Here is a 26,543-nt window from a genome sequence, read left to right on the forward strand (position 1 = left end):
TCTCCGTCTTAACTGGAGAATGCCCACCGCTGGCTTACGGCGGGGGAATTGGCTCTAGCGTCACTGTGAATGGATGTCTTAAAGGGCGCTGCTTCTCTCTCTGTCCCACAGCCTTGTTTCTCTCACTTGCACTTTTATCGGTGTCCACTTCCTCTTCGTTTACGAGCAGGAAATTGAATCGCGTTCGTGTGTGAGCGGTGTTTTAAAGACTGAGCGAGTCTGCACGCTGGATGTTGGTGAGAGGGATTGCGCCCTTTTGTACAGGTGCAGGGAGGTTAGATTGGGTCAGCGTGAGGAAGTTCAGGCAGTTTATTTTCTCGTATTTGGCTGCTCAGACTGACACATTAGTCTTTCAAGTGGAACTAAACACTATATCAACATTTTTAGCACCTAAACTGTATACATGCTTGTTTCAACTGATTTTCACTCTCACCTTTTTGTTGAAGATTAAACATCTAAACAGGACCATGAATGCTCGTATTGATCCTGAAAATGTGCTTTAGTATTTTTTTCTTGAGTTTTCAGACAATCTTAAATCTTTTTTGGCAGTGTTTGTTAAAGTGTGTATTGTGTCTCCATGGTAACTGATAAACATTCCACCATAAATAAACATGTAGAACACCCCAAAGCTGATGGCACTGAAAAGTATCATATAGTCTTACCGACTGTTGCTGGTAATTTTAGCCCATTTTTGTGCAAACAAGGAATTTTTGTGTGCTAGCTCCAGTGGCCTCTGCAATGTTAAGTACTTGGTGACATCACACAAGACTGTCCTGATTATAGCCCCTCCCTGTCCCTTTTAGTGCTCCAGGTATTGCCCGATTTTAGGTGTTTAGTCCCACAAGTGAATGGTCACCAAAGTTATATTTCAATAACCAGAAAATATATGTTTAATATATTTCATATCCAATTGAATTAGAATAGCTTTTAATGCTTAACTTTTTCTCCGTATGATTCACTGTTTTTAACTTCCCTGTATTATTTATGTATTGCACATTTTAATATTTGTTCTTTAAAGCATTTTTGAGTGTTCTGAAAAGCACTTTAGAAATAAAATCTATTATTGTCATTATTACTGTCATTATTCAGTGAAAAAATTTGTTCACATTTTGGGCAAAAGTCATGTGCAAAACCTTGATCTATTTACTATCTATTATCTACTAGTTATAGTTATTAGGCTGCCTTATTCTTTTATTGAAAAAAAAAAAGCAAAAATAATAGTAGTAAATAATAGTTTTGAGCCATATGTAGATTTGCACATTACCAGATCATTCAACCACCATAAATATGCTGCACCTTTTTCTATGCTGTTTCCACAATTTTCGATGGCCATAATTGCCAGGTGGATTAACCCATCAGAGAACCAGCAAACTTGTATCTGAGGTAAAAGAAGTAACAGATTTTGTTCTGAATTATCTGAGAATATTCAAGAGGAAATGTCTTTTGCCTTTGAGAGACAGATTCCATAAATTAGGGGATGCGTTTGGACGGTCCCAAGTAAATCGTCTATCACGTTCTATGATCCGATTTGAGGTCCTTCTGCATTTGAACAGAAGGGACTAGGCCTGTTATAATCATTACTTTATCTACTTATCATTCAATATATGAGAGCATTTTCTTTTTAATAATGGGGAGATTTTTGTTATTTTATTTGTAATACAATAAGATTTGAGCTGTAGAGGGTTGAAAAAATAACTTCTATGGCCAATTATTCTGCTATTTATTTGTTGCAACTCATGCCTATAAACAATACAGTCTATTTAAAAATGGTTTAGTGAACAGCATTATCCTGCTTTATTATTTTTGTGTCAGTAGCTTAAAGTAGTTTCAATATTATCATTTATCATACAAAGAAATATTATGATAAACAGGCTGGTCAGGCTACAGACTCTCAGGATTGTTGTTTGCATTCACTGGACTGGAGAATGATGCCAATTCATGTAAAATAAAACATATTTTTTGACTCAAATCATAGTCTTGTGTAACATAGCCTCTGATTTTACATCCATCGGTTTTCCATCAGGATGTAGTGAGTCCCAGGTCTCATGAAGTTATTGAGCAAAGTGTTTCAACATCAAATATAATATACTTTATTTTTTGGACTATAAGGCACAGCACATTATAGGTCACAATATCAGTAATGTTGAATTCTCTCATCTATTTTCATACATAAGGCGCACTGGATTATAAGGTCCATTAAAGGTTGTATAGAGGATTTTCCAAGGAACGAGAAATCCAGCAACTGTTTGTCCTTTTTCAAATGTTGCGCATGCGTGAAACCACCCCCCCTCCCCTACAGCTCCCTATGTAGAAACGCCTCCTCCCGCCTCCTCCTTACGCCAGAAACAGGTTAGTTTACAGCTGGTGCGCTGCACATGACTTGTAAACAACTAACTACAGTGTTGGTTAGACAAGGCAGAGAAGTGAGGAGCGGGGGGAGGGGGTGTGCGGACATTTCGTGCGCGAACAAGAAGTGAGGAGCAGGGAGAAAAGCGGAGCGGAGCAGGAGCAGAGAGAGAGAGAGAGGAGAGGGGAGCGGTGCGCGGAGATTCCGTGCCCGGAGAAGTGAGGAGAAGGGGGAAGAGCGGAACGGGCAGCGGGGACAGGAGCAGGAAAGGGGTGCAGAGAAGAGTGCGTGGAGATTCAGTGCGAATGAACTAGCTACAACACGCAGCAGCAAGCGGACTCTTTCTTTGCCTTGAAAATTAAGTTTTCAGACATAGGATATCGCTTTCGTGTCCTGAAAAACGTTTGTCTCGCTCTTGGAAATAAAGTACGTTTTCATAATAAGCAGAAGTGACCTGTCCAGGAGTAATTTGGCGACCAGTGCTTCAGTCTTTAGACCCTGCGTCTGCTTCAGTCGCGCCATCGCTGGAATGAATCTTCAAGAATCACCTTAGTTTGGCTTCGCTGCTTTTCCCCTTGTCTTCTTCTTTCAGCGACCTCAAAAACGGACTTTCTTTTGCGGCTAACTGCTCCTGGATTCTTGTCTGCCATTGCAACAAACTTTGTGCTAACTGCGAGGAAGATATAGGTAAAAAAAAGCTGCTAAGAACTGTTGCGTTGGTGGAATAAACAGCGTCTGTGCGTCTTGCGTCTGTGGACTGCGTGACAGGCGTACGCAAACCACGTACCGGCAGCGCGCAGGCAAGTCAGTTACGCTAGAAACGTAGGGAGTTTGATTGACAGCCTGTCAGCTAACAGATAACGAGGCAGTGTCGTTATCTATTGGCAAATGTTTAGCTGGCCCCACCACGTCTAGAGTTGATGAATTTTTATTCTCTTTTTTTTGGTCATCATAATTACAAGGCTACTGCACCTCTATAATGCTATCATTGACAATTTGAAACAAAAAAAATCCTCCATACAACCTTTAAGTAAAACAAACACTTGAGACTGATCCCTTAGCCCAGGCATCCACAATCCACTGGCAGATCATGGTGTAATTCGCCCAGCGTTGCCTCCCTGTCTTGGTGAATGTGTTTTGTGAATGTGAATATGGGTGGATAATTTAAGTTTGTTTTTTATTTCCTACGTAGAGGACTCAAATATACAGTGAGTAATAATGTGTTTGTGGCTCATTTGCATAAACTGTAAACTTCTGTTGGACTAAAGGACACGACTCAGTGGAATATGAATGTTCTTTCTGTGACAGAGGATGTGCGGCTGATGGTGAGTCTGTTCTGTTTTTTTATCATGTTGGAGATGGTTCTTGTGAAACTTTTCAGAGATGATAAGTCTGTAGATCATACGCATAGACTGTATATATGAATGGACATATATTCTCTGTAACATTTCATTGATGTCAAAAAATATACTTATATACTATACTTCACCCTTTACTCCGCAAGGCTCCTGACTAAAGTAGTCTTAACGCTCCCACAATTCATCAAGCGGTGCGGCTTCATAGGTTACCAAAGTTGTACTAAAACATTTTGACAGATTTGAGAACGCCATGGACCACATAAAATCAGGTCGAGGTCAGTAAGCACAACCAGAATACTATATGATACATAAGGCGCACCGGATTATAAGGCGCACTGTCGATTTTTGAGAAAATTAAAGGATTTAAGTGCACCTATAGTCTGAAAAATACGGTGTTGTATAAATATATCTATCATGCATTCAGTAACATGTGTTTTTTATTGCCAGAAAATACATGTACACCCAAAATCTCTTCGGTGCGATTCCAGACCCTTCTGGATCGCTGTTTGCGTGCACTGGACTGGAGAATGACGCCAATTCATGATAAAATAAAACATATTTTTTGACTCAAATCATAGTCTTGTGTAACATGGCCTCTGATTTCACATCCATCGGTTTTCCATCAGGATGCAGCGAGTCCCCGGTCTCATCAGGTTAATGGTGGAGTATTGAGCAAAGCGTTTCAACAGGTGCTCTCCACGGCCCACTGTCCCCGCTCCAATTACCGCTGGAGGCAGAGGACATTTTTATTGGTCCGTGAGGGGACATTTCCATGGCTGCCACCGTCTCCTGCCGCGCACTCATCTCCTGCTCAATTACTCCCTCATTCTGGGCTGACAGGGGAGAGACGTGTCCTCTGGTGAGTGTGGCCAAAGAACTAAGGGATTTCTGACTGACTTCAAACACGCACGCAGCACAACTTGTTACTGTGATGATATAGTGTATACGAGGGGAGTACTATAGAATGGGCAATGAAATGTTAATATTTAAATTACATCATTTTGCATGTTTTTGTAGATATTGTTTGAAGTGTGAGACCATGAGGGCAACTAGGAGCGCTTGTCAGATCACAGCAAGTTGTGATAAAAGATTTGGAAGGTATTTAAAGCAGCACTTTTCACCTCATCAAGATCTATCATAGAGAGAGACCAAACTTTTCTTCCCTTGCAGTAGAATACAATCATGTTTGGTCCATTGGAAAGCAGTAATTTGCAGAAAAAAATGTAATAAATAGATTTTTTTTAAAGCTTTCTTCCATGTTATAATGCTGTTTCCTCATCAAAAAACATGCCTGAAGGCGTTTTAAATGGCATAATGCATGTTTGAGCAATTTTATGATCTCTCCCAGGCCCTGTTCTTTAAGATTCTGTCTAATGCTCAGCCCACGAGTCTACATCATCCATGCTCCCACACGACAACTCTCCATAAATATAGAAACAATTATTCAGAACTGTACACAACAACATGACAAACCTGATACGATGTGCAGTAGTTTAATTAATGGGACGCGCGCTAATTGTGTGAGAGTGCTCTGAAGGGGGAGTGACTGTGTGCTCAGAGCAAAGGGAGGGGAGATTCAGAGCATTAAGAACAAAAGTGAAACTTATAAAACATGTTAATGCGTTGGTTTCAGCAAATAGCATTTTCAAAACAATAAAAGGTAATATGGTGTAAATAAAAGTTAAAATCTCCCTCTTTAAAGTTGAACTATGTAACTTTTCTGGTGGGGTGTCATTTGCTTGTTTTTAATTCCATAGTGTGGAATATTTCAGATAAAACAATTATGTATTTTTGAGACAAGCACCGGAAAGGTTACACAGCGCATGATTAACAATCATTTGAATAATTTTGAAATCATCTTTTACAAACTCATCATCATTCCATGGTCAGTCCTGTGCCATTCAGGTTCTAGTTCATTATGGAATGGAATAGTTCATGGAATAGTTCAAGTAATGGAAATACATTTACAATTTGTTTCTTATTTATATAGAGTTTATTTCAACACTGCTGTAACAGTGTTGCTTTTCAGGTTTTCTCATGTGCACATCTTATGAAACTGGAAAAAAAAAAAAAAAATTACATGACATTTTTGTGGATGCAGCAAGATATATTGTGCTGCATCCACATCAGCATTCACACACGGCTCTGATTTGAAATCTCATAAAAAAGTCTGTAGATGTTCGCTGAGGATGCTGGATTTGAAAAATACATCTGTGACATATATGTTGGATTGTGATTATACTGTATATATTGCATATTTTAAAGGGCACATTTTAATCTATTTTCTGATCATATGTTATAGTTGTTTCCTAATCAAAAACATACCTGGAGTTGTGCTTTGTTTCATTCACACATGTTTAACACAGAGACCCTGCATATTTAGGTTCTTCTCTCAAACAGAAAGCACTGTTTCACCGCGTGATGTCATGTGGTAATACAGAAATTGCTAATCTGTGTTTTTAAACTCGCAATTTGACTAGAGTCATTTGGATGATTTCAGCCCTGTAATTGCCAATCTCTAAAAAACAAATGGTAAATGTAGCTGTTAACTTGAAAACTATCACTTCATGACATCACAAGGTGGAACAGAGCATTTTGAGCTTTAAAGATGTAGATATCCTAATAATCCAGGATTACTCAAATGTGTGAATGAAACAAAACATAACTCCTGGTATGTTTTTGATGAGGTAACAACTTTATAACATGGTTTAAAGCTCACAGGCATCATTAGTACTGTAGTGTATCTTGGAGGGTTTAGTAGTATGTAACATTAGTTTGTGTTTTTAAATACTGGCACCACCTGCCTATAAAGCAGATGTTTTGTAACAAAAGCAGAGTTGGAAATCTACCATTTAACTGTGAATGGTATAAAATGCTGCTTGATTTTTACGCTATGTCTGCACTAAAAGCATTTAATAATAATGTTCTAGTATTGATCCGTGCAGGTGTTCTGCACAGGCTGCTAAATCCTCATGCATTATGCATAGCAGCATGCCTCAAAGGAGATTTTAGGTGCATTTAATGGAACAAAAATGGAATAACTTGGATTTTTAAATGAAGAATTAATGGGGGACTGGGTGTGCATGAGACTGATTTGACTTTTACAATTAGTCCTATTAATTCCGGCACACACGTAATAAAATATCTGCATATCAATATCTCTTTTGCGTTCCTGTGTTTTAACGCACAGACACAATCTCCTCCTGACTGGATAAAAGCATTGAACAAGACAGGAGCAAATGCCAAGGCAGCTCCAGTGTCGTGCCCTGGAATGTGAGCGGCTTGTATAGACTAATGGGACGATAATGGGCAGTTTACAGAGGGAGAGTCACACCAAAGGATGGATCACATTTAAGCTAACCTCCTTAAGGCATCGTTACTGCTCATAAAAACAGCCACTAATAAAACATAGCCCAATTACAGAGAAGTGCGCTAAAGATTAACGCGTTTCAATTAGCTTCTTAATGGAACCGAAAAAGCAATTACGAAATGTGACATCAAAATTATTTATGTCTTGGATTCTTAAATAACAACAGAGCAGAATGTAGGTCTTTGTGTTGTATTGTACCAACTATAATACATTTTACACTTTCACCACATCAAGATCTATCATACACACAAAGACAATTATAATTATGTAAGAGCAGCCACTCAAATTTGATTTCTTACATAATACTTCAAGGACCAAACTTTTCTTCCCTTGTAGTGAAGTATACAATAATTTTTGGCCCATTGCAAAAGCAGGAATTTGCGGGAAAAAAGCTTTGTATTGATGAACCACATTTTTGATTGCAACCTGGATGTAACTGCTGGGACTTGTTAGTGCATCTAAAGATGGGCACAAGTTTTGTCACGAAAACAAAACAGTTTGCTCATTTAGGACAATAGCCTATAATGTCTTTCTTTTCCGTGACTAAGACTGATTGATCTGATGCCCCGTAGTCTGGAGTACAAATATGTCTTTAAGTTGAGGTGAGAGTTTAAACCAATACAGTCTGGTAGTTGGTGTTAAGAGCCACAATGACCCACAGAAAGGCTGCAAATATAAGCTACTGAATACTGTGTACTGTCTTTATAGAAACTGCTAACTTTTATGCCATTCTGTGGAGGATTCCAGGCAAAACAACATCTAGGTAGAAAAGAGGTCTTGGATATCTAAATATTATTCTAAAGAGTATTATACTTCTACGGTGTATGAACTGCTAACACATTACACATTTAGATCACTACATTACCTTTAATTGTCTGAAAATGCTATATTCACCAAAAACAATTGATCAACTGTTAGGATAAACAACTAGGCTTAGCTATTTTGTTTAATCACTTCTATAGTTCATTAGGCGCTAAGACTAAACCACAGTAGCCTCCCACTATAGTTTGCATATAAAAGTCATTGTATAGGCGTAAACATTGAGTCTCTGCTTGAGAATGTCGGCACAGACTCCTTGTACAAGCATGGCTTTCTAATATTGGAATAAGTAAATTATCTGGACTTTATTTCTGTTTCAAGTGTGTTTCTTATCTATGTAAAAACGAACATGAAAAGAAAAAGGTCGTTTTACTCACCACAACATGTTTAATAAGTTTCAGTTTAGTTTTAGCTTTTTCATAAACTTACAGAAGACTGGCTTGTGGTCTGAGTGCAGAACAGAATCACACTGCTGACCGTGAGGAGGGTTTGAATATAGCCTGGGAGAAATCACAAGATTACTTAAACATGCATGGATGACTGTGGAGAAGCTGGTCCGATGTGGTCAACGTAGGCGACAGGCTTAAAAGAGAAGTGTATTAAAAATTCCTTTAGTTGTGAATGTTAAATAACTTGATTACAAAATAAATTGTTAAACTCAGTTAAACAGAAAATAAATAGATTAAAACCAACACAGCAACCCTGTGCACCCAACCACACTAAAGTCTCCCCCAAAGGACTAAAACATATACTATTCTCTCCCCTGCAGGAAGGACCTCCCCTGGGTAAATACAATTTCCTTTTATAGGTGACAACAAGGTTTAAACTTCAGCCGTATCTAAATCTAACTGGATAAAGTATTCGAGCCTAAGTCCCTTTAAACAAAGTGTTTAGAAAGAAAGGTATAAACACACAAATACTGCACCCAAAATACACAAATACATCGAAACAAAATAGAACTTAAACAAGTTCTCCCCTCTACATGGTCTGGCCCGTGACCTCTACCAAAGGTTATAAAAATGGCCACCAGAGGGCACACCCCTTTTTGTTTGGACCATGTGGAAATACAGGTAAACAGTGAAAGGATATATTTAACTGAATTGTGAAATTAATAAGTTTAACCAAATAAAATATCTTTAAAGTAAGTAGTTGTGCATGTGTGGTAATTTAACTGAAGTGTAACTAGAACATAACCCAGGACAACAAGCTGTTTAGTTGGATATGATAAATGAAGTTGATAAAAACACAAATGAAATAATGGGAGAAAGTGACCATAAACCTACTTTGTCATAATGACGTCTTTAGTAATCTCCAAAAAGTCAATTCTGCATAAAGCCCCCGTTTAAATATTTTGATGACAAATACAAACTGCTCGATTTCTAGATTTACAATGCAAACATTTTTTTTTATGTAACATCTTCAGAGCTGTATGATTTTTTTGTGCTACTTTCACAAAGCAGCAATATCCATCCATTTGTGATTTGTGCGGACGTAGAACACCTGTAACTAAAAGGAAACTCATGCTCTAATAAATTTGACGTGAATGATGACTAGAGTTCAGCCTCCCTCCGTTTCATTAATCATCCTCTTCCCATCACCGTCCGCCGCTGAGCTAGAGTTGCCAAGGCATTTTCTTCCAAATGAATTTTCTCTCTCACTGCTCCTAATCTCCACTTCTTGTTTGCTATTTCTTCTCTCCCCAGATCAGTTTTTTTTTTCAACCTTTCACTCTGGCACAATGCTTTCGCGAGACAAGGCTTACTAATGCGGCAACCTCTCTCATCTGATGAAGAAATGCTTTGATAGAGCGAAAACTACGGAAATGTAAGTAGATAGAATTTTCAAGAAAATTATTTATTTTGAGAGAAAAAGGGTAAAAGTTTGAAAACTTGAAAACTATTGCTTTATGACCTCACAAGGTGGAACAGAGCATTTTGAGCTTTGGTGATTTAGACATCCTAATAATCCAGGGTTACTCAAACATGTGTGAATGAAACGAAACAGAACTCCAGGCAGGTTTTTGAAGAGGTTCCAGCATGTCATGGTTAAAAGCTCACAAGTCAATTTTGCATTACATAGGACCTGTAATAAGTACAGGATATTTTGGAATATTTTGTAGCATTTAACATGTTAGTTTGTGTTTTAAAGGTGCACTATGTAATTTCTGGTGGAGGGTTCGTCTATGGAAAGGCAAGCCTATTCGAAGTAAGAATGTATTTTTTTAAGTCAATAAAACACATGTAACTGAGTAAATGCAAGATGGATAGTTGAACTAGGAAGGCTGGAGCGACCTAGTGCAATTTCATTTCTCTCCAGCGAATAGGACAGGAATCGAAATACACTAGATGGTTTACAAGAACCCCGGATGTTCTAGACTGCGCATCGACCAGTTAGAGAAGAGCTGTGACGCTATGACTGTGTCCCTTTTTGTGGTACAGCATAACAGTAAACAGTGGTCAAGATGGATGTAGACGAAGCCATACATTCTGTGTGGGCAATGATTCCCAAGATCGAGGATTTAAAGCTGGAACAAAGAGAATATTTGTTGAATTTTATCAAGGGGAAAGATGTTATTGCCCTGTTAGCGGCGCATTACATACGTCATGACCAAATAGCAAAGACTGGTTAAATAAAAAGAGTACCTACCTATCGCTGAGTGAATGAATCCTAATGCTGCGAGGTCAGACGAATCTGATGAATCAGGCTATAGTTTACCACCATACTGTGAAACATTCAAGACAAAGCAATACCATCTCCGTGGAGATATGCCCATGACGCACCTTTCACCAGAAAAGCTCCACAATCTACCTTTAAATGAAAAAGATACAATTCCCAATAAAAAATGTTTAGAGAAAAAAATCTAAGAAAAAGGAAGAAACAATGGTCTAAATTGATATTTTGATTTAGCTAGCAAGTGCATCCTGATGCCTCTTGGCTGTACTGAAAAGTTGTATTCGCTGGAAAGAAAGAATGACATAAAGAGCGGAGAGGAAATAGAGTGGTATTGGCAAACGGCCGCATATCAACCTTGCCCCGATCCAAGCTCCAAGTTGGCCTGTGACTGGTCGGTTGTGGTTGGGCCTTGGCAGTGCCTGAAACAACAGCTGTTTGGAAATGATGGAAGCCCCCAAATGAGGAAGACGATGAGGGAGTGACAGTCTGCGAAAATTTGGTTTGCTCGGCCCATTTGTACAAAGCGTAGAATCACAAAAACATTAACTTAGCAGAAATGAAAGCACAACTGGACAAATTACAAATGTTGATTGAAATTGGATGCCTTCAATCTACTCCTCTGAGGGTGTTGTTTATGAGACTGTCTCATTTCACGGCTTCAACTGCGTCCAATGGGAAGGATTGTACGGGCTGTCGACAAAATGAATTTAGACCGTGGACAATAATATTCGTGCTCACAAAAGAGAAGAATTGGTAATTACTCGTAAATACCTTTAAGCCTTCTATTGGTAATACTGAAGGAAATACCAGCTTCAAGCCTGAGCAAAAGAGGTGGTAGCTGGAAGTGTGTCACAGGTTAAAAAAAAAAAAAAAAAAACTTGCCAAATTACACAGAAGGAAGGAACTTGTGGTCCCTTGATACATAAATACATATTGCAAAAATTTAAAGGAAGTTAAATGGAACGGTGCCTAATTTTTACAGTCTTAAAGGTGCACTATGTAACTTTTTGGTTGGTCCGTCACCTGCTTGTTTCTAAGGAGATGTCATTGCTCAGCCTAGAATGTTCCACAATATGACATGAAGCAGCTCTACCTTACATTTATTCAATTACAGGTGGTTTTACTGCTCAGATGTTTCAACAAACAACAGGCATTCTGAGTGTGAGCGGGGCCGCGTCTCCACAGACTTGACAAGTAACTTGGCCTGGTTTGGTTTCCATGAAGATAGAAAGGTTTAATACCACTGTGTGAGACATTTCCAACAAAACAATAAGCTCTCCACTCTGAAAAGCATTTGACGGATCCTCCACCAGAAAAGTTACACAACACAGCTGTTAGAACGTTGTTGCCTCCACAAAAATATACCTGGAGTTGTGTTTTGTTTTATTCACACATTTGAGTAATCTTAGCCTGTTATTAGTCTGTCTACATCTCCAAAGCTCAAAACGCTGTGTTCCAACTAGTGATTTTCACAAAGCGGTAGTTTTCAAGGCAACATTTTATCTTTAGTTTAGTAGAGATTGGCGATTCAAGATCTGAATTCATCCAAATGATTCTAAAGGTGAATGGAGTTTAAAAACACAATGGAGCATTTCCTGTACCAAATGACATCACAAAGAGTCACGTCAAGTGAGTGTTTTCTGTTTGAGAGAAAAACTTAGCCTAAATATGACTTGTGAAACACAACTCCAGGTATGTTTTAATGAAGAAACAACATTATACCATAGATCACAAAATAGCGATCATAAGCAGTTATACAGTCTTGTACCATCCAGGTAAAGTTGAAATGGCTTTGGAAAAATGAATAAGAAACTGCACTGGCTATACACACACAATATCAATGTACTTTGCTCTTACAAAACCTATCCACATTGAACATGAAAAGGCTTGATTGGTGTTATGGAGAAAAAGGTAGGCCACTGAGCAAATGTCAATGCATGCCTATTCCCATACACGACCACCTGAGCATACAATGGAGAAAATAGACCTCCAAAGGCACATAATACATGAAATCCTTATTCGGATCTGTACCTCTTTGTCAGACTTGATGCCATCTAGCTTTCAAAATGCTGTTACAGAATGGGTTATGTGCATACAATGTGGCAAGATTGTTAGAATTCAGCAAAGACTGTATAAAAAAGTGGACTAAGTGAGTGTGACGTCACCCACAGCGTTCAGCGCTGCTTAAATGAAGTCGTGATTACAGGAGCGAATTTGGAACCAGTCTCTGTATTATGAATAGGATTTTTTTTTTTTGACAGACAAAAAACACCAGGATCATGTAGAGCACGTTAATGCGAACATTTTAAGACCAAAATGACAAGGCTCACTGCAGCAGTTACAGAGAGGAGTGACAAAATTCCAATGTAAGTCAATGGAAACCAGGAACAGAAAGAGCCGGAAGAGCCCGCATGCGAATTTCCTATTTGGAACACAACAGCTAGTGCGTTTGCCATGTCCATTTATATATTGAGTCTATGGATTTAAAGGACAAATTAACCATGCATCTTGCTTTCACTTGCTCTTAACCCCAGAAGAAACACACCCATAGGTAATACAAAAGCAAATGAATGTACAATACTGTTTTGTGAATCATAACCAAAATATGAGATGAAATAAAAATTTGGATATTTTTAAAGATTTTCTTGGTGTTCTGTGCTAAAATTATGTCTAGAAGGTAAATAAAATAAATGTCTTATGTTACCTGACAGTTTTGACTGCTCACTAGTGGTCTTCCTCAGAGTGGTCATGTGATGTTGCTGTGACGTGTCCAGTCATCTGATTTATACAAGTTTTGGCACTGTCTTCCTACCAGTGGAGGCAGGATGACATCTGCAGTCGAACTTCCTCAGGACAGTATCCCAGGTGTGTGAGAGTAAAAAAGCCCCCTCGTCCCGGTTTATAGTCCCGTGGGCGCGTTTCCGTATTTCGATTGCCTCTTTAATCCAGTGACGGGGTTTGTTTTCCTCTGTCCCAGTGATGTTTGCTCCCAGTCCATAATGCAGTTCTCTGATAGGAAGACAGCGGCAAATCCAGAATAAATCAGCTGACCACAGCTGACACTACAACATCACGTGTCCACTCTGAGGAAGACCGCTAGCGAGCAGTCGAAACTGTCAGGTATGAAAACAAACTCTTGGTCTGAAAAAAGAACCTACTAACATAAAATATCGGAAGACCAAATTAACCTCATTGAGCTAAAATAAATGTCTATATTGAGTAATATATTCACTAAACCTTCTCCTTATGACCTCTTGTAGCTGAGATATATTTATATTACTATATTTCTATATTTTACTTTTACCTGTACATCTACATTAATATAATTGTACCTTTTGACACCAGTCTCTTGCTATTTTTGCTACTTTTAAAAAAATCTGTTTTTGCTCTTTGTATTTACAACGTGTTGTGATGTGGGAGCTATGCATCCAAATAATTTCCCCTGAGGATCAATAAAGTTTGTCTGAGTCTAAACCAGTGTACACGCTTGCATGTAGAGATAGTACATGCGGATATTGACGTGCTCTTGTGTCGCAGGTGAACGCTGAACTTTCGAACAAGTGCTTCCGCAAAATTTCGAGTAGCGCGACGATGACTCAAAGAGCAATTTACTCATGTCCTTTCACTCATTCCCAGACAGCTGAAGGCTACGTGTGCGGCGCCGTGCAGTTAGGCATGGAGATGTGACAGCCTGGCTTATTAAATCACGCTGATAGAGAGTTGATGCAGAGGCAGGAGTGGGCAGTCCCGCTCCAAGACATGTGATCGCTCCCTCTCCTTACAGCTGGGTACATTGTAATACATGCACGCTGCCGGTTGCGCACACTGGCTCTACCTTTTTCCACATTCACAGAGTCTGTACTTGGAGCGCCCGGGCGGCACAGACAGGGAGCTCACACTGTCAGCGTCGGCTTTCTCAATGGGGAGACACGGACAAGAGCACACAGAGCGACTCCACTGGAGCCTTCCGCCGCGCGCCTTCACCGGCAAGTGAAAAGCGCGGCCAAATTAGCGCTTGTCATTTCATCAGACTTCTTTTAACAGCGGAGTGATTTAAAGAAAGAAACTGACTGCACTGAGAAGATCTAGACCTGTTTCCTTCCTTCAGCGCCGACTTGAGCAGCGTCCCAGCCGTCTCCAAATCTCTTGACATCTCAGAAAAAGGAATAACTGAAAAGTACAGCACTGCAGACCGTTTTTTTTTTATCCTGGATAATTTGGCTGTGACCCCTTATTTCGAAAAATGGATGGATTTAGCGGAGAAGATTGATACTGCTGGAAAGGCAGGCAGTGACTGACAGCTCATTTTCCTCCTAAGCATCAGGTAAGAAGATACTTTTGAGGAACACCTATGGAGTTTGGGGGGAAGGTGGGGTGGGGTTCGTCTGTTTTCAAGATAAACATTGGTTCATGTGTCACCCACAGAGCACTTTACAGCAGGGCACTGGCAAAGAACAACACGCGTTTTATCTTCGTTATATAAGTTGAACAAATAAAGGCTAAGGTTTAGATTAAATGCAGTTTGCTTCGTTATAGTTCTAAATAGTGCCTCATTTTGTTTTTGTGCATGTAACTGTGTATTTAACCTACTCGGGGTCGTTTGAAAGCGAAGAGACCTGTAAACACTTGGTGCGTGAGGGGTGCGTGATTGCAGGTACTGTCGACCATACTTTCTCGTTTGTGGTCAAAAGAAGCAATTGAAACTACTCCACGTATTCTATTTTTTCGTAAATTCTGCTTAACTTGACAGAGCAGCCTTGCGCATGGGACATATGCGCACTGAGACACGAAGTCAGCCACAGGGAAGAGTTTGGAAGTCTCTGATCAAAGCTACTATCGTTTTATCCAAAATGTAAAACTTGTAGTATGAGTTTGGGTGTGAAGTTTAGCATACTCATCTTAGAGGTTAAAAGGAAAAGAAAAATAAGAGTGCTGTGCCCGGTTTGTACCTTTTACGCACAGCCGTACAAGCTCCAGCAGTGCAAAAATTAGCCCAATCGACTGCTTAAGATGTTCTCTACTTAAAATATATGACACATTATAAAAGAAGAGCAGATATACCTACACAAGACGTAATCATTTTAATTAATCATGATTTATAGAGGATTAAGAACAAGCACAGGAATTAGAAACGAACCGCTAGTAATTATATGCTTAATTTTTTTCAGTATTTAAATCAGTTTCAGTGTCGCCGAGGGCAGCACTCTCAGTTTTAGTAGCCTGCTATCAATCTTGCATACAGATGATGGAATGACAGACAAGAAGTCAGCTTGAGGAACACGCTTTGGGGCTATCTTCATTCAGCTCGTAGATCTTGAAACATTGAACTAAAGGTACCTACTTGATTTTTGACTTTTGGGGGAATACACTGAATACGATAAATTATGCATGTACAGAAATAATAATAATAAAAAAAAATACTTGAAACAATTCTGTCTTAGTCTGGATAAGATCTTTCTGGTCACTTTGATTTCACTCACTTATTTATAACAATTGAGGTTTGATATGCTAGGTGGTGGTTGCTTTGGCAGTGCCCATTATTAAGTTATTGCCCACACAGTTTAATGTAAGATTGATATTGCACTGTATGTTTACATTTTTATCATGTTTGTGCTTTGATGTTCCTCTAGTCCCTTTAGTGCATACTTGGGGAGTTGTATGCTTTATTAAGTGTATTTTGTTGGCTGAATGAGACTTTTTTTGCTCTTTATCATCATTTGCCCCATAATACATAGTAGCAATGCAAGAATAATACTATAGTGCTGTGGTCAATTAAGAAATTCTTGGAAAATCAACTGAATACACGCCTTGTGCACTGATTGAGATTAAGTGACTAATAGGGGCTGTGATGTCTCTCAAAAATGTAAGAATCTCACACAAAAACAAATGTTTACAATGAAGTACAAGTAAACAGTGTCTACATAACATAAAAGGCAGATTAAACCGTCCAGTCACCTCCAAAACTCCAGCTAACTCACTCTACGTTTTCTCCTTTCTACTTCATTATTCAACTAATTAAAAATGTGGTCAACCAAGAGACCATTGACCGATTAAACAACTGAAGAACTACAGCAGTTTGATCTTCATATATCAAGTCTCTAGTGCGGTAGTCCTTTAGTTCCTTAGTCGATTGTGTCTTAGTTGTCCAAAGTCTGCATTAGTCATTAGGATTTATATGGGACAACAGCTGAAAGGAGACGTTAGTGAGTGAGTTAGCTGAAGATTTGATATTTTTTTGTATTTATGTGTAAAAAAGCGGATTAAACTCATGATTGACAAGTTTAATCTGTTTTTAAAATACACTGTTTCCAGGTTCTCTTTATCCATAAATTCTTATTTTGTTTTGTGAGTGCAGTGTTAGTTTGAATCAGGTATATATGTAATAGTTCTGAGAGCTTTTGCCACGCCCCTTTTTTAGTTCACCAAACAATCAGCAGGACATGTCTAGTTGAAAGTTTCTTTAGTCAACTGCAGACTTATACCTGGGCATGTCACAATAACAAATTTTCAAGTAGTAAATATAGACGATACTGAAACAAATATATGCCACTGATACAATAAGCAGATTTAAAATTTTAACCACAAAAACTGTTCTAAATCTACAGCACTAAATACACAGCAAAATGAAACACTTAAGTACATAGTTTGAAAGTCATGAGTCATAGAAGTGATTAATTCAACCTTTAACGACTCAAATCTTATCATATAGTCAAAAAATAACCATACATTTTCCAATATTTCAAAGAAAATGAACACATTGACCCTCAAAAATATAGTTCCATTTATCATGTATTGAGCTATAAGTCGATTTAGTAATTATCATGACAGGCCTTCCTCTCTAAAAGCTCTCGAATATGTACATGCTTGTCTATTTGAACTTCTCCTCCATCTCTACTCTGCAGTTGTCCAGTACCATGTCTTGGTTGTTGGCTGTGTGGTTTTGCCTGGGCTGGGTGCTCCTATGCCAGGCCACCCTCTACCAGACCATCCAGCAGCACCACGTGGCCCGCCCCGGCCACACCGAGATCCTCACCCTGGGTAAGTCCGCGTTTGATTTTTCGTTTTTTCTGCTGTGTTTTAGCTCGCGCTCCTCCCTCTCTCGGCTACTGCAGTATGTCAGAATGATTTAGCACAGTAGTCTACCAGTAACATAGTGATTCATACCCCTCCCAGTTATACAAGATACAACTACTTCTGAAGCTTGTAATTGTGTTTTAGAAAACATCAAGTATGACTAAATGAAAGCCGGGGTCTTTTTAAATGTTCCTTTGAGGGCGTACATGGACAAAGATCACCCATCGACGTTATGTGAAAGTATGGATTATGTGTGTGCGTGGAGAAAGAATCCTTACTCTGGATCTTGCTTGCAGACTGTTCGGAATAACACAAGCTGTAGGCATGAATCCCTATTACTGCATTGTGGTTTTATGTGGAAATGACAGTTACAATTCACATCTTTTGCACTGGAAATGTTCTCACTCAAAAACAAATATGTCTACAGTGAAGTACAAGTAACTTACTTAAAAGGCAGATTCAACTGTCCAGTCACTTCCAAAACTCAAGCTATCTCACTGTGTTTTCTCATAATCCTCATAATCCCAACGCAATTACTATTCATCTGAAAAAGAAAAAAAAAGTGGTCCACCAGCACACCAAACAAATAAAGAACTACAGCTGCAAATAATACACTCAGTTTGATCTTCATATGTCAACTCTAGTGCTGTAGTCCTTTCGTTTGGTTGAATAATTAGTCGATGGTGACCAAAATCTTTTTAAAGGTGCATTGTGTAACTTTTGTGAGGAAAGGCGACCCCGCCCACAGTCAGAATGCCTGTTTTTCCTATGTATATTTGAGCTATAAAATCACCTGTAACTGAATAAATGTAAGGTAGAGCTATTTAATGTCATTCCAAGCAGCGCAGTGATATATCCATAAACAAGCAGATGACGGTCCCTAAACCAAAAAGTTACATAGTGCACCTTTAAGCGTCTCTTTGAAGGTGGACAAAGATCACCCATCGGCGTTATTTGGAAGTATGGAATATGCGTATTTGTAGAGAAGGAATCCTTACTCTGGGTCTTGCTGGCAGACTATTGGGAATAATACAAGCTGTAGGCATGAATCCCTATTACTGCACTGTGGTAGCCAGGGGAGCTTTGATCATTGTGGCTTATGCGGAAATGACAATTACTATTCACCCCTTTTGCACTGGAAATGTTTAGCAATTAAGCTTGAAGCCTCATGCACCGTGGGGGCAAATGGGGAACGCTATAGATGCAGAGGCGGATCTAATTCTGTGATTATGAAGAAAGCTTACCAGTATTGCTTTTGGTGTATGTGGGTTTATGGTGAGGGGAAGGCTAAGGCTCCCTTAAGCTTCTAACAATGAGCATGTTGCGCATCTCTTGGAAACTAGTGGGGCTTTGACTTGGAGCTAAGCACTTGTTAAACATTGATGCTATCTCTTTCGGAGTCTTTTCTGGGTTGCCTGTGTGACAGCAGTGTAAAGGAAATAAGTACGAGTCGACACAAGATGCAGCATCTGATTTTTCAGGCTTAGATTATAATGTTAGCAACTTAAAGGAGCTGTACATGTTAAAACAATTAAATAAAATGTAAAAACAGGTTTTAAAGGTCTCATATTATGCAAAAATGGACTTGAAGCCATTTTATATTTTTGTGACTTCATCAAAAAAGTGTGTTTTGTTTCATTCATACATGTTTGAGCATTCCTTTATGATTAGTCTGTACATCTCCAAAGTTCAAAATGCTCTACTCCACCTTGTGATGTCATGTAGTGATAGTTTTCAAGTTAACAGCTACCCTTTACCTTTAGTTTTCAAGTAAAATTGGACAATTCCAGGGATGAAATCATCCAAATGATTCCAGTACTGAGTTAAAAAAAATACAGTGGAGCACTTCCTTTATTACCACATGACATCACAAGGTGGGACAGAGTGTTTTCTGTTCAAGAGAGGAACTCAGCCTAAATATGCAAGGTTTGTGAGTTAATTGTTTTTTTAATACATTTTTTTTGATGAGGAAAATAGCATAATATTGGTCCTTTAAACAGTTTGCAGTCCAAGGTTATTCCTCACTTTATCAATCCAGACCATGAGGCAAGAACTAGCACGCTAATAGCGCACTTCCTGACAGTCTGTCGATTGTGTTTTAGTCGACCCAAAATGTTATTAGTCGACTTAGAATTTTACTTAGATTTAGAGAATAGCATAATAGGAGAAGTGAGTGAGCAGGTTAGCTTGAGATTTTGCATTATTTTGGTATTTATAGGTAAAAAACGTATATTAAACTTATGATTCTTAAGTTTAATCTGTCTTTATTTAAGTCCATGTATTTCTAAAACTTTTTATCCGGCATAATAGTAGTTTTTTGCATGAGCCCCCTTGCAGTTGTAGTCTTGTGAGTACAATTTGCGTCAGATAGATAGAGATTTGTAATAGTTGTGAGCGCTTTTGCCACTCCCCATTGGTCGGCAGGACATATCTTTAGTCGACCAAGAATTTCTTCAGTCAATTACAACCCTAAACGCTTTATAATTAGATGCAGACAGTACACAGCCGACTTATTTGGACCTCAGGAGCTGTAATGGAACACATTTTCCTCAAACACATGGGCAAAATCTAATACAGGCCTTTTAAAGTAGCATGTCAGACAATTGGATTACTTTGGAGAAGCTGACACATAAAAAGCTAAAAAAAAAAATCTTTGCACGATAGAAAGTTCTCAAAGTGTTCTAGCGCCGTTAATTGGAACCAGGGTGAAGGATAAGGGACAGAGAGCTGTGGATGAATTTTTTAAAGGCAAGGCTTCTAGTTTTGCTGTTTTGTGACTGGTTGGCAATTTCGAGCTTGGTGCCAAAGATGTACAAGGAAGTGCAAGGCTCAGTAAGTGTCTTTTGAATTATGCAGCGATTCAGAACAGAGGGAGGGAAAACAGGCCCCCCCTCCACTAACCATCACTTCAGGACGGATGAAAGAATGTCACCCATGGCTACGAGGGGTATTTTAGGTTCCCCATGTCATACAGATCAGCAGACATGTTTACTCCGTTCACCACATGCACATCGGGGTAGCTCTTCTTCACTGGGGCCATTACGATGTGGCGTTTTCATGGGGCCCTGGGGGATACTGGAGCTGCGTTCAGGACACATCAGGTCTGAGAGGAAGCAGTAAACATAGACTGTACATGTGATAGTATTTCATTTTATCTTGATCTCTTTAGATATAAGAAAATCACAAGTGGTAATAAAGAGAGCCGGGATGCAAATTATAGATGCCTTCTATTTTAAAGAGGGGATATTTTACTTCTATAGGGTATTAACTGCTAACACATAACAGATTTAAATCACCTTGTTACCTTTTATTGTTTTGAAATTGCTACAGTCCTTTGCTCTCTTTGCTAAGTCACTCCCCCTTCAATGCAATATCACAACACGATTAGCATTAATGAAACTACTCAGCGTCGCATCAGGTTTGTCCAGTTGTTGCGTACAGTTTTGTATCATATTTTTGTATATTTATGGGAGCAGGGATGATGAAGGCAGTAAGATTGCTCCACTAAAGATCGCTACATTACTGATACATCCATAGATGACATCAAAAAGGCATGTTTATTATGAGAGAATAATGTTATAACATGGTAGAAAGCATTTTTAAATATCAATTTTGCATAATACCCCCTCTTTAAAGATCTACATGCTGAGCACATCTTTCTGTGTTTTGGGTAGTTTTGAGATTTTTAGGTTCAAAGTTCACAACATAGTACAATAGATGTTTGCTAATGTTAATATAAGAAAACCACTAAACCCTACAAAATTGATAAATGGTATTCAGGAGAAAGAATATATGAATAATTTAATTTTGGCAAAAAGCATCAGATAGATGAGTGGTCTGGCTTTAAAGAGGGAGCATTATGCTAAATCAACTTTTTTGAGAGATTAAACTTTTTAATGCATTGTTTTTCACAAAAATAGCATAGTGCATGAAAACCATGTACTATTTTTGGGCATTTCACCCATTCCTAATTCGAACAATCCTACACAGCAAATGGCATGAAGTCATCGTGTTGGTCTCAGAGGGTAACCACATGTAAAGGGCCCTCTTCTAGATCCATGAACAAGGCAAGGTTCATGAATCTAGAAGAGGATATTTATTTTAGTTTTCAGGATTTTAGGTGAAACCCTAAATACAATTTTGGTTCAGACTCCAAAATTGAAGAATGTTGAATTTCTTAAAGAGCCTGTTTTCATGCATTTGAGAAAAATGTGTTTCATCAGCAGCTCTTGATGTCAAAATAATCAAATGAATACAATTACAAAATATTTTATTCGACGATCAGGAAGTAGCTAGCTTTTTTCAGAGATCGCAAAACTCCACTCTGGCCTCTGACAGTTTTGAAAAGTCTAAGTTAGAAAGCATTTTATTCAAAAATCAGGAAGTACCCAGTTAGCATGTTAGTTGTTGTTAGCTTTTCAATGATGGCAAAACTCCACTCTGGCCTCTGAAAGTTGTGAAAACGAGAAGCGAGTAACGAAAGCGACTAAAGCGGAATAACTGGACCACTGCAATCTGTTTAAAGTGAAGATCTGTTTTTTTAAGATGCTAAAAAATCAAGTACATCGCCTTTAACATGATAAAAGTATCAATACTTCATGGATCAAGTACAAACAACTCATAACATGTCTCCTTGCAGCTCTATGATTGTACAATTTACTGTATATCATGTTTTAAGAGGATTAAGCCTTCATCAATCTTACTTAACCATGGCGTGGCGTCAACCGATCTGACCAGAACAGCTTTCTTGGAATTGAAATGCTGTGATGAATATTTGAATTAGAATTGATTTTATAATTTGAGCAGCTCTCTGGTTTCATTCAGGGCCAGAACCTTCAGATATAAATAGATAGAGCTATGTAGGACATGGTGGAAAAAAAGAAATGTTTTGCTTTGAAAAAAATCCATTGGTTTTCATGCTTTGTTGTTTTCTATAATCAAGTGTGTGTCTGTTTCAAATGGATAATAAAAAATGTGACGGAGCATCTGGCTTACAGTAAATTAAGTTGTGAAATGTTTGATGGAGCATTGTTTTTAAAATGGAAAAATGACTTTGAAACTGTGCTTTCATTTATTCCCTCTGACACTGAAATTGATTGCACCCTAAATTGTTTCATGACATCTAGACATCTACCTCGGCAATGCGAAAGAGACACGCTGAGAGGAAAATAGTGTTTTTTTACTCAAACCCTTGTGGTTTATAAGAAAACAGTTGTGTTGGTGTCTCTCCCAGCTGCTTGTCAGTTGGTGCTGAAATGGTTTCATGCACATTACCACACTTAAGTAAGCCTGCCACGATAATTACTATATAGGCTTATCTTTCAAATATGAAAGCCGTAACTATATATTTTGATTCTCAATATGTATCGTGGGGACTTTTTTTGCAATAGCGTGGAGACTTTGTTTTCGTTTAACCTGTTTATGTCTCACTAACTTCACTTTATCATTCCCAAAGTCTGATTTTATAAAGTTGGTCACATTGGTCACCTTCTATTAGTAGATGAATAAATTATTTCACTGGTGTTTAGTCAAGCTATCAATAATTGTGAATCAGACTGTCATATAGACTGTCTACTTCGCCTCGCCCACTCTTCTCATCGTTCAACCTTCATCATGTTCTCAAGTCCAAAAGTGACAGGCACATTTAACCAATCACAGCAAAGTGGGGGGGCTCAAACTTTGTATAGCCGGAGAATTTCATGTGTTCTTTGTGTTTGAGCTGCTTGAACCTGCACACACCACATAGAAACGCAAACGAAATGATACGACACTGCGTAGTATGTGTCTCACAGTCAAAGCGGTGCCAACAGGTGTGTGCAACAGTTATATCTTATGAAATGGGGAAAGTTTTGTGCTCGTATTTGACCGCTTTACGTTTGCATGATTCCAGTGCACCAATACTGGTGGAACTTTCTGAGTAAGTGGACTACAGCACCTGTACTGTTATGATTTCTTGTTGACTATCTACTATTTACCTAGGCTATAGCAGGGGTCACCACACTTTTTTCTTGGGGGCCACATTGTCGCTTCTGACTGTGATAGGCCATAAAAAGACCCTGACAACACAGATTATATTCTTTGAAAACTGCCACACTTTCTTTACATATCAGACAAACAGCACAATCCTTACAGTGAATTAAAAAAATAATCAGTTGTCCACTGTTCTTTGGAAACTCGGCACTTTCTGTCAACTTTTCGTACTTTAACACTCGTCATTCTGCTGTCCTTAACTGCACTACAGTACTCTGCGTGTGCATTGACTGTCACTGTTTGATCTCAAGCTTGTCAGGTGACAAAAATTCAGCTGCAAATGTAAATAAGTCATATAATTATTTAAATATAAATATTAAATACTTCATATAAATTCAATTTTTTTCATATTTTTTCAAAGTATAAGATGCAGACATGTTATTATTTGCCAAAAAGTCCTTTTAAAAAATTGGCCATGACAACTTGTAAGGATTGCCTCATAGGGTCAGTTCTAGTGTGAGGGACAGTGGGTCTGGGGAGCCGGTCAAAGGGGCGTGGAGGGCCGGAGTCAGCCCACGGGCCTAAGTTTGATGACCCCTGGGCTATAGGCTATGCAAAGAAGGAGCTCGAGAGGTGGTAGAGTTATGGTCATAGTGTTTTTTGTGATCCTATTAAACAGCCTAATAGCCTAAATAAATGTTAATATAAATATGAAGAAAAAAACCCTCCCTCCTTCTTCATTTTGGACAAATCGCACCCTGTTTTCAACTCTGCTATATATTATGACATTCTGGTGTTGTGTTTCCCCTAAATAGTGCTGCCCTACCAGTTGCATCCATTCACAGTCCTGTGACAAATCGGTGCAGTCAAAACCGAAAGCGGAGATTGAGTTCCTCCAACTTGCTTTGTCAGATGGAAGTTTTTCTGTCCCCCTTTTTTCCCATGAGCCTTTCCTTCTTCACATATAGCCCCCATGCCCTCCTTGCGTCCCTACTACCGAGGCGGGATGATTGATGACGGCCTAAATTTCGGGGCCGCCAATTCTGGTCTCTCAAGGAATAATCCAGTACGCTGACAGATGAGGCGAAAGTGACATGACGAGCTATAGTCAGACTCTCCCACCTGCCCGCTCACAGCCAGCACACAGAGTCAACACTGGCTAGACACAAACCAGGGCATTTGTGACAGTAGACGGCAGACAGCATTGAAATCAGTATCCAGTCAGTACAAGCTGCTCACTATAGCCCTTTATAAACAGAAAGGGATGGTCACACAGATTGGAGTCTGTGCACACAACTACCACCCGCATCCATTTTGTAACAAGGCAATCGATTCATATCTCATTGATCAATAGTTGTCATGTTACTAAATGAAAATCTATAATAATTTTTTATATTGCTTAAAGATGCACTTTTTAACTTTTCCGGTTGAGTGTACATCACTTGCTTGTCTTAATGTTGATAAATGTTTCACGGTGTGCATTAAATGTATGTGTCTCCATGGAGGTAAGCAGATGAGGCCGTCAAGTTAAGTTTTGTGGAGAGGCAAGCCCTTTCACAGTTAGTGAGTGTAAGTGTTTTGCAAGGTATTTTTTGCAAAGAAGATACCTAATTTAATAAATGCATTATAGTTATGTTCAATGACCTACTTTGGAACATTCTAGGCAAAGTAATAACATCTCATGGGAGACCCCCCACCAGAAATGTTTCATAGTGCACTGTGGATGTTTCTCTGATCTCTAAAAAAAAATTTACCATAGTCATTCAGTTGACACTGTTGTTTTGATTAATTGATTCACCTATCCTGAAAGAACTAAAGGTAACACAGGGTCACAAATATTACTTTGTAACTACTACTTCATAGGTTAAATTAGTATAAGTAATCAACTGCCTAAAATATGGGGAAAAGGGACATTAAAAAAATAAAATCTGTGGCTGCTTTAGTCCAACTATCCATGACTCAGTGACTCGCAATGTTTAATCTCAAATGATGGAATGGCTTTTAATAAACTTGTTCAATGTGCCATGATGCGTCTATGGCCTGGAAAAGTCTTTGAGGTGGAAAACATGTCATTATTGTGATTATCTGAGACACATCACACAGTCAAACAAGAGTGTAATAAGCACTCAGAGAGAGGGGAAAGTTTTGCCTTAATGCGCACAGCCTTATGCGCCAATCTTATCTTGAATAATTAAACAGTGAGTGTGTATTGATGTAAACTTTTAAGGGTGCAGCATCACGAATAAATGGATAACGTTACAGCATCGATCTAGCATATCATTATGACCTATGACAGGCGAAGTGGTTAACACTACACAAGCTCACCCTCAGAGAGTGTTATTAGACAAGTGCACATTCTGTACTGATGGTGCAGTAACTGTTTTTCCAGTCTTCAGACGTCCATCCACAGGAAGGTGCATGGTCAAATCGTTAGTGGCACTATGGCAGAATGGCATTCTATTTAGAGATGCACCGTTGTGAATATGGTATTGGACATCGAAGCTGATATTAAACATTTTGATGGCTCAGGGATCAGGTATCATTCCAAGATTTCAGTTCAGTTGATATCTCATTTTGGCCTTTTTGAAAAGCTGTTCATTTGTTACTTTAAATGCTAAAATAGTTACAAAATAGTAGGGGGTAAGAAAAAATCGATTCAGCGATATATTGTGATAGTTGAATTGTGCAATAAAAATCTAAATGCACCAAAATAGATTTGTTAAATAATATATTTCACAAAAAAAATCATTAGTTACATTTACTATTTTGTATGTAATAAAATGTAATAAAGGATATTTCATAAATTTTTCGTAATATTTTTTGCAAATATTTCATTGTAGTTGACATTTTTCTTAAGTAATTGATAAATTGTAATATATCATCCATTGTTGTACAATTGGGATATATTGAATCATGACATGCATATCATGAT

At 38.5% G+C, this 26,543-nt stretch overlaps 1 protein-coding gene across 1 annotated transcript in view; it reads left to right on the plus strand.

The window, feature by feature from the left end:
* The first annotated feature begins 9,602 nt into the window (after positions 1 to 9,602).
* Positions 9,603 to 26,543, plus strand: part of LOC110165829 (chemokine-like protein TAFA-1) — a 173,536-nt gene continuing 156,595 nt past the window's right edge. Inside the window, exons 1-2 of the mRNA XM_020931027.2 lie at positions 9,603 to 9,718; positions 17,470 to 17,605. Of these exons, the coding sequence (XP_020786686.1) occupies positions 17,482 to 17,605 (124 nt within the window). The 5' untranslated portion in view covers positions 9,603 to 9,718; positions 17,470 to 17,481. The remainder of the gene's footprint in view (positions 9,719 to 17,469; positions 17,606 to 26,543) is intronic.

Source organism: Boleophthalmus pectinirostris, unplaced genomic scaffold (assembly GCF_026225935.1).
Source record: "Boleophthalmus pectinirostris isolate CB_2022bp ecotype Guang Dong unplaced genomic scaffold, ASM2622593v1 HiC_scaffold_3, whole genome shotgun sequence".
Lineage (NCBI taxonomy): Eukaryota > Metazoa > Chordata > Actinopteri > Gobiiformes > Gobiidae > Boleophthalmus > Boleophthalmus pectinirostris.